The sequence below is a fragment of the Diabrotica virgifera genome, chromosome 6, assembly GCF_917563875.1.
Source record: "Diabrotica virgifera virgifera chromosome 6, PGI_DIABVI_V3a".
Taxonomy (NCBI): Eukaryota; Metazoa; Arthropoda; class Insecta; order Coleoptera; family Chrysomelidae; genus Diabrotica; species Diabrotica virgifera.
Window position 1 is genome coordinate 51661084 of NC_065448.1, and position 15661 is coordinate 51676744.

The window sequence follows — 15661 nt, forward strand, 5'->3', positions numbered from 1 at the left end:
AAAAAATATACCTTTTTTGGTTTTTTATTTTATTTTAATACCCATTTAATTGACCTGGTTTTGCCAAGGTGTAAACATTTGAAAAATTTATTCTGGTGAAATTTTTGAAAACGTGATTAAAAATGAATCGTACTTTAATTTCTGAGTTGGACCGTATAAGAATTATCGATTTAGTTGAAGAAGGCCATTCACAGCGGTTCGTGGTGGAAAGAGTGGGTGTTTCACAGATTGATGTCTCACGGATATGGAATAGGTTCCTGGAGACAAACTCGATACGGAATAGAGCTCGGTCTGGTAGACCCCGAGTTACCAATAATCGACAGAATGGATATATCAGAATTTCCATCCGTAGAAATTGTTCTGTCTGTACCAGCATTACAAAGAGAATTCAGGCATGCTACAGGAATCAGAGTATCGTTGGCTACAATAAGAAGAAGAATTTTAGACTCAGGTTTGAAGAGTCGTGGACCAATAAGAGTTCCTCAGCTACAACCTAGACATGTTTTGGACCACCTACAGTGGGCTTAATAACACATACAGCTCCCCCAACAGTTTTGGAATTTTGTGCTTTTTTCAGACAGGACCAGAATATGTTTAAATAGTGATAACCGGCGAATTCGTGTGTGGAGAGAGTCAACAAGAGCTGCAGAACTAGCCACACACGAATTCGCCGGTTATCACTATTTAAACAGATTCTGGTCTCGTCTGAAAAAAGCACAAAATTACAAAACTCTTGGGGGAGCTGGTATGTGTTCTTGAGCCCACTGGAGGCGGTCCAAAACATGTCTAGGTTATAGCTGAGGAACTCTTATTGGACGACGACTCCTCAAACCTGAGTCTAAAATTCTTCTTCTTATTGTAGCCAACGATACTCTGACTCTTGTAGCATGCCTGAATTCTCTTTGGAGGGCTGGTACAGACATAAAACAATTTCTGCGGATGGAAATTCTGATATATCCATTCTGTCGATTATTGGTAACTCGGGGTCTACCAGACCGAGCTCTATTCCGTATCGAGTGCATAACTTTTAAAACTATGTGTAGTTAATGTTTTTAGGATTCGTTTTTTCTGTCATGCGTATTTCAGAGGTTTATGAAGTTCTGAAAGTCCCTACGTACAAAATACTAATGGTCATTGCAGTTAACTTATATATTCATCAATACAATATTACTTCCTTACTTAAGCCGTCCTCTTATACCTTACGGTGTCGAGGTATCTTTTTTTCATTACAATATTTTAAAGATTACAATACTCCTCTACTAGTAGATTTCTTTACAGCTGTTGTGGTAAATTATTAATCACCCTTAATACATTTAATATCAAATATGTTCCACACCTAATTCTGAATAATAATGTTATTAAACTCATTCAAAGCCACTAACCAAAAGTAAAACATAAAACATAACTTGGCCGTGAAAGTTTCGTGATCATGCGTTTAAAACATTGACCAGAAGCAGGTGTAAGACATTCACGCTCGTATTTGCTAGTAGACGTGTGTATGTCGAAATATTGTTAGATAGACCAGTGCTGTTATTGTTTATACAGTCGGAAAAATTAAAGAAGACCCATGAACGATCACATCAATCACTTATTTTGTATTTGCTATCTTTTTCTATAACAAACAAACGTTATTTATAGAAAAAGACAGCAAATACAAAATAAGTGATTGATGTGATCGTTCATGGGTATTCTTTCATTTTTCCGACTGTAGTTGTGGTTCGCCACCGTTTTATAGTTACAAATATAATGTTAAACCGAAGATGTTGATATGAATTTATTGAACTAAATATCAAAAAGGCAGTTTAAATACCAACCTCTGCCTTTATTTACCACACTGTGACCACATAATGAACAGATGATGGATGAAGAAAAATGAATTTAGTACGAAAATCTCCTTATAGCTATTGTTAACAGTCATCTTCATCGGTTTCTGTCACATCTCTCAAACGTAATTTTCTTGGCCTTTGTATAACAGGTTCCGATTCGCCAAAAAATAAATTCGTCGCTTGACTGCTGTATGATGCTCGCGGGTATTGAGACGCGGATTCTTCTCGTGTTTGATATTCTTCTTCATCTTGAGTAAGTTCGTCTTCTGACACGTAGTTAGATAAATCGTGGTTAACAACGTTTACCTTAAAATCTTCTTCAGTTTCTGAAGGAAAGTCGAATACTTTCGACTGATTTTTGAAATAATTTTCTGGCGTATTGGGAGTCTTCACGTAAGAAGCTAATGACGAATCAGAATGCTGAGTCATAAGTATCAAAGTGGAGGGCTCTTCTGTCGGTGTTACTTCTTCGTAATCATCGTCTGCGTATGGTATATTAAATGATTTAGTTGGGGTATACATAGAGTTTGATTTATAGTATTCATCCTCAGTAGGTGGCGTTAGACGTTTTTCTTTTACATTATTTATTCTTGAATTTGCAAGCGGATTTACATTATTTATCCTTGGATTTGCATTTGGAGGCGGCGAATTTAGAACCGGAGGTGGCGAATGTGGAACGGGAGGTGGCGATATTGGCTCTTCGTATTCGTGCTCAATGGAGGATTTTTTATTATTTGATTTTTTTTCTTCAGCTGTTGCTGCTGGTAGATTTGTTAAAGACGTACTCTGTAACTTTAATTGGATTGCTCTGGAGGTCTCCTCGAAATATTGTGATCTAGGAATAGGCCTGTTGTACCTAGAATTGGTAGTCCGAAGAGCTGGTCTTAGATTTGGTACAGGATCTGGAGCTAAAATAAAAAAATGCAAAAATTAGATATTTTTTATTCTTTAATATTTTTCTAGAATTATTGTAATATTACTCCAGCCGTAAGCCGTAGCAAAAAATGTTGCAAACAAGAAATGTAGCTGAGATAATTTTGAACAAATATATTTGTTAGCACTTTTTGGGTAAAATGAACCGTTCTCTCAGAAACAACTCTTGAAACGGCCGGAGGTTTTGAATTTCTGGTACGCGCACGAAATCAATTTTTTAAATAACATTTGCATCAACTCTACGTACATTCGATATATTTTGATCAGACTGTGCATTCGACGAAAATGTTTGTAATGTGAAAGTTTAATTAACTATTTATATGGGAAATAAGCCATAATTAAATTGAAAAAGAATTTTATTAACATTTCAACGCTCAAATCGGGTGTCGTTGTCAAAATACAAAATACTACTAAATGTAAACGAAAATTTTGTTGCTAAATAAAAAATTCTTCTAATAATTTATGTAATCTGACTCATTTATATTGGCAATTCAGACATAATATATATTATGCATTTTAAAGTAGAAGACTTTAAAATGATATTCCCAATATTTATGAGTTGCGTTCCTCGGACGACTTTACTGAAAGATAGTCCATTCGATTACATGAAATCAGCCCCAACTCAAGAATATCCGTCACAAAAAAATCATAGCATGTAATCTGTCTTTAAAAAGACAACCAAATGCAATGACGACAGTAAAATTCTCGCGTTAGAGATTCCATGTAAATCACAAGGGAAACCAGGAAAAATTTCATGTAATCGAATGAACTATCTTTCAGTAAAGTTGTCCCAGGAATGCAACTTATAAATATTGGCAATTTTTTTTGTTTTTAATGGCATGGACTTTATGTCAATCAGCCAGTCACAACATGACTACTATATCAAGAAGAATAAATATTTAAATACCGTAAGTCCATAAAATATCAATAACGAAGAAAAATTAGTTCAATAGTTGTTGAGAGGTAATTTATGTACTGAAATAAAGATATGGTACTAAGCTAAGGTAAGCAATATCATTTTAAAGTCTTCTACTTTAAAATGTATAATATATAGACCGGTCTAGTTAGACTCAAAAATAGGAGTGAGGTTACAATAATTACCATCAAGCTGAAAATTGGCAGGATTGTTCAAAATACCATCATAAATGAAATCTAAAAAGTCCTCATAAATCCGACCCGAGCTAAAAAATTTACGCGAGGTCAAAGGTCACCAATATGGTTTTTACAGAGTTTCAGCGAAACGGTAAGTTTTATCATAAAATTAGTTGTAAAAAATATGTAGATCAGATAATAATCAAAGGTAATACCACGAGTCCTCTAAATTTTATCGATAAATTTTTTTGTTTTCACGAAAACTTCTTTATTTGGTAAAATTACGAAAACAAACCGAATGATAAAATCACGAGTCTGAAGGACGAGTGATTTTATCCATTTCGGTTTGTTTGAGTGATTTTACCCTAAATAAAGAAGTTTAAGTATGAAAACGAAAAAATTTATCAAGCAAAATTTAGAGGACGAGTGGTATTTGAAAAGAGTATTTTGTGAACCAATATGTATTTTTTTTAAGACAACTAATTTATTTTGAAAATAAAAACTGTAGAAAATTTGAGTATATCGTGGTTAGTGTTTTTAAAATATCTATGTACCAGGGCTGTTCATAAATTAAGTTAGTAAACACAGGTATGTACGTATTATGTGAAATTTAGGGTACCTTAAGTTTTATCAGGGAAGAGACTGTTTTATCAAGGAAGAGGCTGTTTTATCAGTATTACACTCAATGATTGGCTAGAACGACGCGTGGTGATTGGCTGAAAAAGCAAAAACGTCAGAATTTGACAGGTGAAAAAAATAATCTATAAAAAATATCTTAATACTTTTTTTCGTAAGAGCCACCGTTTTTTAGATACGATTCAATGAGTTGAAAGAGTTCTAATCGTCATATTTATGTATTATTAGTACACCACGTATATACATCACTGAATATTCTATCGGTCAACTTAACTTATATTACACATAATAATACAATATAAGATATTATAAGATAATGTTTCTACTATACAGCTTGCGGTCTACCGAGGGGTGCAATGTATAAGCCGTATTATATTGCAGTGCCAACAAATAAATCGTTACAAAGTGAATATAACGCGAAAGTAATAAGAAATATTTCAATTTTACGGCTTATTCCCAACAAAAATAATAAATTGATATGACAAAGCGTTAACTTATAATAATTTTTCTTACTTAGGCGTCTTATTCAATTTGTAAAGAGGGGTTTTGTCGGAATAAACACGCTCTATAGGTACGTCGGCTAATCTAATCACCCTACCTATTCTTTTCCCAGAAGGGTTTGAACATATTAATGAAAGCCAACTTTCTAGGCAAAATGTTTATTTCTAAGTACTAATAAACATTTAAATATACAATAAACTTATGCAAATTTATTTTGTTTACTATTATGCAAATTACATCGTTATCTTCCTGGGTGGCGAAATCCTTCAGGTAGATGACACCCTCGAGGTATTAATTAGTCTTAAGTACTACTCCGGAGTGAATATACGTGTTAAACCTAATTTTACTTAAATGTGCTGAAGTTTAAAAAAAATAATTCAACTCCAGAAGAAGTTATTTTAAAACGGAATTAGCTTTCTTCTCTCTATGTATGGAGCGCCTAAAAAAACTACGTGCTTAGATAAGTTTCGATATGGATGTTTCTTTAAAAATAAACAAGTGCAATTATCTTGTCTTCCTCCAACCTCAGCGGATGCTCATCAACATCTTTTTCGAGTATATTACCAATTTCAAGTGTGGCTTGGTTATCAGCTAGGTCCAAAAGACGGGATGGAAATTAGTCTACAGTTCATTAGAACCAATTCAAACTTTACTCCCACCTGCGCCTGAAAAACTCCTGAACACAATTTTTGCAACTGTAAAAAGGGATGTAGCGCTAAATGTGGTTGCAGAAAAGTTGGACTGTTTTGTTCGTTAGCATGCACTAATTGTCAAAACCGGTCGTGCTCCAATGTTGAATCACCAACAATTGAGGATTCATTTGATTCTATCGAAGAGCCATGCGATGTGTCATTATTGGGGCGATTTACTTGCACCCAGGATGAACAAGAAGAAGAACAAAAAGAATAAGAACAAGAAGAAGAAGAACTAGAAGGTGAAAAAGAAGAAGAAGAATAAGGAGAAGAGAAAGCAGAAGTATTAGAAAATTATGAACCAGTTGGATGAATTTCCCTTTTTTTTTAATTTATACCGCTTTTTATAACTTTTATTATTTCTAACCCTTGCCAATATCAATTATTCAACAGCTTCAAATTAAACAGAATCATAACAGATCCGGGGAATAGGCCTACTGGGGAAACCACGTTAAAAAACGCGCTAAGTGCACTACCTCAAAGGTGGTGCGGAAACGTGTGCGCATATTATGACGATTACAATTTTTTGAATCGTTGTATCCCAAAAACGGTGGCTCTTACGAAAAAAAGTAATAAGACATTTTTTATAGATAATTATCTAATCTACATTTTTTGTTAGAACTAATTTTATGATAAAACTTACCGTTTCGCTGAAAATTGTTAAAAACTATATTTGGTGACCTTTGACCCCGCGTAAATTTTTTAGCTCGGGGTCGGATTTGTGAGAACTTTTTAGATTTCATTTATGATGGTATTTTGAACAATCCTGCCAATTTTCAGCTTGATGGTGATTTTTGTACCCTCGGATGTGTAAGTTGACCGGAGTAATATGTCTGAATTGCCAATATAAATGAGTCAGATTAAATAAATTATTAGAAGAATTTTTTACTTAGCAACAACATTTTTGTTTATATTTAGTAGTATTTTGTATTTTGACAACGACACTCGATTTGAGCGTCGAAACGTTAATAAAATTCTTTTTTCAATTCAATTGTGGCTTATTTCCCATATGCCACAAGGAAATAGCTTCAGAACAACGTGAAAGTTTAAATTCAGCGGTTTTTAGGTTTATTTCAAATGTTTGTAGCCAAAACTGAAAATCGAAATTTAATGTTGTTTTGAAAACCAGGCTCTAGCAATGATCTTATAAGAATCGTAAAAAATGACAAAAATCTCGCGACGTTTATTTATTTATCAGCTTTATATAAAATATAAACTGACTTCTGTATGACAAAATACAAAAAATGCATACTAAAGCTGCACTCTTTACCTTTGCAACACTTTTTGATTTTTGTCGATAATACCTACAATCTGATCAAAACCTACAATCTGATTTTGACCGTCGAGTTGATACAATTATTTAAAAAATTGATTTCAGTCACGTAACAGACATTCAAAATCGCCAGTTGCCTCGGTCGTTTTGTTCGACAGAACGGTTCATTGACATTGGCAATTGACATTCTCAGCAAAATTCAGCTTGAATGGGAAAGTTTTGTATCTAAATAGCATTTTAAGGCATGCCCCCTCCGCATGCGCAGTATAATTTTTAATCGTGGACTAAAAATGGTGACCAACGCCAAACACTTCTTTTTGGAGACATAAATAAACTACCACTACTGTTTATATTAAATGAAAATTTACTAAGTTGATTACTTATTGTTTAGTTACAAGTGCTTAATCCGATATCCTCAGAATTGTTAAACTAATCTTTATATAGATTATCCGAAAAAAATTTAATACTGATCACTTATCTAAAACACATAAAAAATGATCTTGAAAAAATTATCTGAACCTTTTAAAAAGTTGTTTAAACAGGTAATCTTAAATACTACAGACAAAAAATATTGCATATTAACAGATATACAGGGTGAGTCATGAGGAACTGTACATACTCCTACCTCGTATAGAGGCTCCTATGGGGAATAACAAATGATCATTAAAAAGTGTCTGCTCCCATTGTTTAATAATATACAGGGCGAGTTTCGCATTTTGGCAGAAATTTGTATTCGTCATAATTTTTGAACGGTCAGATCGATGTGTCTCTTATTTTGATCAATCGTTACACTATTACCACTTAATCAACTGATTTATTCAAACTAGAAAAAAAATCAGGTCCGGCTTTAAAAATTAGTTCGTTTGGGTCTTAGAAAAAATTTCGCCCAGTATACGCTTTTTGAAAACTCTAATATTAATTTTACAAATTAGACAAATAGACAATTAAAATGGCATATTTATTTTTCCCCACACGATCACTTAATTTTTTTATTAAAAAATCAAATTTGTCAAAATCGCAATTTTACCATAAAAATAAAAAAAATTAAACAACGTTTTTTTTTAAATTAAAAGTTTCACCATTTTTTTTTCTATAACACGTCTAGATTTAAAACTCCCCATAACACTTCTCTTTGAATTAAAATTTTAAATTTTTTCACTTAATTTTTGCATTTAACTTTGCAATTCACGAATCTGCACCTTTTATTTTTAAAAATTCATAACTTTTGCGAGAAGAAGACTGAAAGTCTACAACAATTTTCATAGTCTTCACAATGGTAAGAGATATGTGCTGTAAAAATTTCAGAAAAAAATATTAAAATGGAACAGAGTTCTAGCGATTTTTAGCTTAAAATTCCGGTTTTGACAAATTTGATTTTTTAATGAAAAATTAAATAATCGTGTGAGGAAAAAATTAAAATGCCATTTTAATTGCCCATTTGCCTAATTTGTAAAATTCATATTAGAGTTTTCAAAAAGTGTATACAGGGTGAAATTTTTTCTAAGACCAAAACGACCTAATTTTTTAAATCCGAGCTTGATTTTTTTCTAGTTTGAATAAATCAGTTGATTGAGTGGTAACATAAATTAAATATTTGTACAAAAAAAAAATTTATTTTTGTAATAAAAGTTAATTTTTTAAATCTATGGTTCACTTTACCAAACTTTTAATTATTCATAGTCAAATTTGATTTTTTTATAAAAAATTAAGTAGTGGGGAAAAATAAATATGCTGTTTTAATTGCCTATTTGTCTAATTTGTAAAATTCATATTAGAGTTTTCAAAAAGCGTATACAGAGTGAAATTTTTTCTAAGACCCAAACGAACTAATTTTTTAAAGCCGGACCTGATTTTTTCTAGTTTGAATAAATCAGTTGATTGGGTGTAACATAAATTAAATATTTGTTTAAAAAAAATAATTTTTGTAATAAAAGTTAATTTTTTTAAATCTATGTTCACTTTACCAAACTTTTAATTCATAGTCAAATTTGATTTTTTTATAAAAAATTAAGTACAGTGGAACCTCGATAAGTCGGCCCCCGATAACCCGGAAGTCCGGCTAACCCGGACCGATTTTCATCAGACAAACATTTCAACAATAAAAATGTATGTATAATGTTAAAACATTTTATCTGTAGCCTCTTCTGGAGTGTCTTAAAAATATCGAGTTTCATTGATAAAACTTCGCTTCGACCATAATATAATGTTTGAGAGATAATGGGTATTTGTGTAATTTGAAATATACGATAGTGAAAATGACTCATGGTACACGGCGGCGGCGGCAGAGCGATGTTAATTATCTGGGGCTATCGCAAACAACAGGCACCTGTTATTCCTTTATTTATTTCCAACTGTCTTTTAAAAAATTATTTTTTAAACAATGGTCTTTTAAACAATGAAAGAGCCACTGTTCTTATATAACATAACATTGTTCCGATGGCAGACGAAATTGACACAGCCGAAACTGACTGAGTTTTTTTACCTAGAAATGAACAATACTCTATTCTATACTGTCTATACTATACTCTACACAACTATTATAGGTAAGTTAGATGTGTACTGTGCATATATATTTCATGTTATTTTAATTATAACGGACTTTATCTATAAGTATACCGTATTTTATTAATTTTTACCATGCTCTCCGGCTAACCCGGATTTTCGATAACCCGGATCGGCCGCGGTCCCGATTAATCCGAGTTATCGAGGTTCCACTGTAATCGTATGGGAAAAAAATAAATATGCCATTTTAATTGCCTATTTGTCTAATTTGTAAAATTCATATTAGAGTTTTCAAAAAGCGTATACAGGGTGAAATTTTTTCTAAGACCCAAATGAACTAATTTTTTAACGCCGGACCTGATTTTTTTCTAGTTTGAATAAATCAATTTATTAGATGGTAATGGTGTAACGATTGACCAAAATAAGAGACATCGATCTGACCGTTCAAAAATTATAACGAATACAAATTTCTGTAAAAATTAACAACTCGCCCTGTATATTATTTAACAATGGGAGCAGACACTTTGTAATGGTCATTTGTTATTCCCCATAGGAGCCTCTATACGAGGTAGGAGTATGTACAGTTCCTCATGACTCACCCTGTATATGGCCAAAATTAGCCTTTTCTTCGCTTAACTGTTGTCAATAGCTCCTTCATTCATTCTTTCCAACACTCGATCATGATCACTCGTTGATACTCTCTCGATCGATGGTATTTTTACACATCTCAAAACAATCCAGAAATGATATGGTTTATCGTTCTTACTAATGTCTAACTCTGAACTCCCTACAACAGTGTAGATAATACGTACCATTTAATGGCATACCATCAAGCAATCAGGCTCAGATCTCTATTCAAAATAGTGCTTTCGTTTTGAAGAAGATAGTCCTAGCTATTTCGATTCTAATTTTGACATAATCAGCATCCTGTTTGGATGTAATATGGAGAAATAAGCATATGGGATTGACGACAAAAACAAAAAACTGCAATCACCAGTACCTACATACTCGATTGAACCGGGAGCTGATAAAAAAAAATAAAACAGGTCCTAATAATAACCGAAATGAAAACATTAAGATATATAGTATGGAATACTAGGTGTGACAGGGTAAGAAACGGGCACATAAGCTAACAATTCGATATACAGGACATAATAAATTTGGAGAGCGGACAAAGCTGGAACTTAAACCGACTGAGAATGGAGGACGATAGAATACTCAAAATTTGTAAGAGACGGAAGACCAGCAGGAGCGAGACTACCCCAGAACAATAGATAGCAAGACCGAATAAACACAGATCATGGACCTAACGTAAAGAAAATCAGAAGACAAACAATATCAAATCGTTTAAATAAGAATAGACTGAAGGGTATCTAAAATAAATATAGTAATGAAACACAGACCTACTCACAATCATTTAATTATACTTTGACGACCGGTTTCGATCTCTACAATATACAGATCATCTTCAGGTCGGCGTTACAAGTAGTTAAATGATGCCGTTACAAGGATTGCGTTGCAACTTAGTTGTCATATTAGTACGTCCAAATTATGCTAATTGGTTTGTTGGGATAGTGATAGGGTAAACAGACATGTTACGTAGGTTAAAACACAGTAAGATTTCGAATTTGGAATGGATCCTGAAGGAAGATGCGTATGTGAAACGGGTGATGTTTTGTTCGAATGGAGAAAGACAATGCTCCAGGGGTTGCGTATTAATTGTAGCAAAGTATGAAATGTTATTCTAGACTCTTGTACAAATGTGATGGTCTTAGCTCGTAGATGTTATACGATGCGGGCAGAGGTCAAAGCATAGGAAATGACAAATAGGAAATTGTTGTAATAAATTAATCTAATTTAAGATGTGTTGTTCTCAGTAAATTAACTGAGGGATGTCATAAGTATAATAATAACATTATAATATTATGAAGTAGTAAGTGCCATACACTGTGAAACTATGAAGTGTATAGAAATTAAAAGAAATTATTTTGTCATATTTGTCATTTCCTATGCTTTGACCTCTGCCCGCATCGTATAACATCTACGAGCTAAGACCATCACATTTGTACAAGAGTCTAGAATAACATTTCATACTTTGCTACAATTAATAGGCAACCCCTGGAGCATTGTCTTTCTCCATTCGAACAAAACATCACCCGTTTCACATACGCATCTTCCTTCAGGATCCATTCCAAATTCGAAATCTTACTGTGTTTTAACCTACGTAACATGTCTGTTTACCCTATCACTATCCCAACAAACCAATTAGCATAATTTGGACGTACTAATATGACAACTAAGTTGCAACGCAATCCTTGTAACGGCATCATTTAACTACTTGTAACGCCGACCTGAAGATGATCTGTATATTGTAGAGATCGAAACCGGTCGTCAAAGTATAATTAAATGATTGTGAGTAGGTCTGTGTTTCATTACTATATTTAATATGGACTCACATATGCAACCCATTCAATATTTGTATCTAAAATAATATGAAAATACTGATAGATTTTTTTTGCTTAGACTTCCTACCAGACACAAAAGAAATAAAAGTTATTCAAAGGGTTTAAAACAAAACAGTTTTCACAGCTGCTTTTCTGGATATCATCCAGGCATTTGATAAGGTATGGCACCTAGGATTACTTTATAAAATCAAAAACTCTCTACCCAACAAATACTTTGATTTATTAAAATCATATCTAAATCAAAGAGAATTTGAAACAAATTCAGTCAGGAGTCCCACAAGGTAGTATACTGGGTCCACTTCTTTATGTACTGTACACATCCGATTTACCAACTTCTCCACAAACCACCATTGGAACTTTCACTGATGACATAGCAATATTTGCAACTGAAGAGGATCCAACAGCTGCGGTATTAAAACTTCAAGAATACCTAGACCAAATCGGACAGTGGTTAGATAAATGGAAGATAAAAGCTAATGAAACTAAGTCAACACATATAACTTTCACACTGAGGAAAGACCAATGCCCAAATATTAGCCTTAATCAAGTCAACATACCCCAACAGAATATCGTCAAATACCTGGGGCTCCATCTGGATTCTAAATTAAACTGGAAACAACATATTTTGAAGAAGAAAAAATAAATTGAGTTGAGAGTGAAAGAAATTAACTGGCTTATTGGTAGAAAATCTCGACTCTCAATTGAGAACAAGCTGCTCATTTATAAAAGTCATCAGACCTATTTGGACATACGGGATCGAACTGTGGAGTTGTGCCAGCAAATCAAATACAAAAATAATCCAAAGAACCCAATCAAAAATTCTACGCACCATCGCAAATAACCCGTGGTACATTTCCAACCAAACACTTCATAGAGACCTTAACATCCCGTTATAGACTAAGAGCCGCTATAGGTGAAATTTCTTTATCATTTTAGGCACGATGCGACCCTATAACTTAAATAGTAGAACCTAAAAGAAAACGTTTAAATACTGTGCCGTCACTTTTTAGTGGCACATGCGTCGACAGTGGCGCATCAAACTTTCCACTTATGGACGGGATAAATAAATTAAAAGTTACCCTCCCTTACTAACAGAATTAATTTTTTTTATTTTTTTAAGTTCTAAGTGATTAACACATAGGATTCAGCGTAATTTTAACCCACCACCCCCTTCCCCCTAGCCCCGCCATCAAAAACTCATTTTTCGTTTTTATTTTCTTTGGTGGGATGCAATCAATTTTACAATTTCAAAAATTCACACGCATAGCTGAGGCTTTTATAAAACATGCCTATTTTTTATAGACCCATAGGTAGAGTGTACATAACCTCAAAAAATTAAAAGAAATTTTTTTTTTCAAAAAAGCGTATAACTTTTTTTGAGGAATAGCTGCAGGTCTAATTTTTTCTTAATCTTGTGTGTTTTATCAAACACTATATTTTTAATTTTTTTCAGATTTTTCCGTAAGGATCCCCACCTTCAAAAATCCGAAAAACTGTTTTTTGGGGGGTTTTGGGGGATTTTCCCTATTTTATAGACTTCATAATATATCAAATCAATTTTGTTTTTATAGGTTATATATAACTTGAAGTAACTGAGTCCTTTAGAATATTTAAAAATCAGAAAAACACGTTCAAACCCCCCAAAACCCCCTTAAAAAACAGTTTTTTTTTTGGATTTTTGAAGGTGACCAGCGTTACAGAAAAATCTGAAAAAAATTAGAAATATAGTGTTTGATAAAATACACAAGACTAAGAAAAAATTAGATCTGCAGCTATCCCCAAAAAAAAGTTATATACCTTTTTCCAAAAAACAAATTTTAAAAATTTTTTGAGGTTATGTACACTCAACCTACAGGTCTATAAAAATAGACGTGTTTTATAAAAGCCTTAACTATGCGTGTGAATTTTTTGAAATTTTAAAATTGATTGCATCCCACCAAAAAAAAATAAAATCGAAAAATAAAGTTTTTGATGGTGGGGGCAGGGAGAAGGGGGTGGTGGGTTAAAATTACGATGAATCTTATGCCTTAATCACATAGAACTTAAAAAAATGAAAAAAATGAAATTCTGGTAATGAGGGAGGGTATTTTTTAATTTATGTATCCCGTCCATACGTGGAAAGTTTGATGCGCCACTGTAGACGCATGTGCCACTGAAAAGTGACGGCACAGTGCTCAAACATTTTCTTTTAGATTCTACTATTTAAGTTATAGGGTCCCGTCGTGCCTAAAATGATTAAGAAATTTCACCTATAGCGGCTCTTAGTCTATTAGTCAGTACAGTGATTCAGAATAGAGCCAACAGATACCACGAGAAATTGGAAGGCCACCCCAACCAATTAATATTACCACTACTGCAGCCAATAAACAACAGAAGATTGCGAAGATTATGGCCCATAGATCTTCGCTGAAACTGAGGTGAAACCGCTGGGTGATGTACCTAATAACGCCATATTAGGGTACAATATTATAGTTTTTGTTATTGTACTTGTTATCAAATTAACTTAGAGAATATGAAATTCTGATTGTTAATAAATGATTATATATATAAAAAAAGATAATTATAATCATAATTTGCTATCTTTTAAAAAGTTAATTAAAGGGTTGTATACATCTACAATCTACATCTAGTTGAAGGATAAAAGATGGAACTACGAAATACAACAATGGAGAGCATGGTTAGGAAGGAGAAGCAGAGGAAGGCCACAAATTAGATGGGCTGATGACATTAAGAATATTAGAGGACATAACTGGAAGCAAGTGGCGCAAAATAGAAAACACTGGATTGAATTGGGGAGGTCTATATCCAAAGTTGGAATATGTATGTACTTAAGGCTGAAGAAGAAGATACATCTATAGAGCCAAGTGATAATAAATGTAGTATATTCCAAGGAGCTGCTACTTTACATTTTAATAAATCATTTATTAGTTTAGATGGGTAGGCTGTATGTTAGTGCAACCAGACAATAAATGATCTAAATCACTTTCCTCTCCACAATGCTTAGATTTATCATTATCCAAAACCTGTATTTTAAATAAGTGCCTTGGATGACATGCGTGCCCGAATCGTACTCTAATAATGGAAGTTATGTGCATTCTAGAGTCTCTACAATACTTGTTACCAATAGAAACAGTTTATTAAATTTGTACAATAAGTATCACCTGATTCAAAATTTTTGGAAGACTATAATTTTTTTTACTTACAGGTAATCGTGATTACCAAGAATCATATAAATATATATCACGTACAATAGTTACTTACGTTTCGGAGAATCAAACTCAGTCTTTATTCGGAAATTTAAAGGCACAACTACTTCCCCACTTTTGTTTTTAGGTTTAGAATTTCTTGTAAATTTCGCCTTGAACCCTCTAAATAAACCCATCGTTTCACTTTTTTAATATTCACGAGAAACGATCTGTCACATTTGTAAAATAGTAGATTAAATGATACAAACATTTCACGGCTTACATTATCTCAACATAAAGATTACGATATTGATAATATTTATCTCTGTTAATGATTAATTGATGTTGAATAATTATTTGCCATCTATCATTTAATCGTTACATATGGATTAATACAAAAAAGTCAATTGTTCTATAAATGCCATTCTACAATATAAAAACTTGTCTTGCGTCGTGAAGTCAAAAAATATTAATTGTGTATATTGTTATTCTAATAACGTCATATACGCTAACATCGTATATGACTGAATAAATTTAATACTGATGATTCTTCTTA

At 32.9% G+C, this 15661-nt stretch overlaps 2 protein-coding genes across 3 annotated transcripts in view; one reads left to right on the plus strand and one right to left on the minus strand.

Annotated features, from left to right (window-relative positions):
* The window catches only part of LOC114325900 (phosphatidylinositol 4-phosphate 3-kinase C2 domain-containing subunit alpha), a 285129-nt gene that overhangs the window by 235759 nt on the left and 33709 nt on the right, over positions 1–15661 (plus strand). The window lies entirely within an intron of this gene.
* LOC114325901 (uncharacterized) lies at positions 1760–15388 on the minus strand. Its single transcript, XM_028274049.2, has 2 exons — positions 15182–15388; positions 1760–2734 (listed from the first exon to the last, which is right to left on the minus strand). Exons 1-2 carry the CDS (start codon positions 15300–15302, stop codon positions 1908–1910), a joined length of 948 nt encoding a protein of 315 aa, XP_028129850.2. The 5' UTR covers positions 15303–15388; the 3' UTR covers positions 1760–1907.

Excerpts from the sequence above, each read along its gene's own strand:
- LOC114325901 (XM_028274049.2), bottom strand. The coding sequence starts at position 15,302 with ATGGGTTTATTTAGAGGGTTCAAGGCGAAATTTACAAGAAATTCTAAA. Across the intron at positions 2,735-15,181 it reads TGAGTTTGATTCTCCGAAAC|CTCCAGATCCTGTACCAAAT; the intron begins GTAAGTAACTAT and ends TTTTTATTTTAG.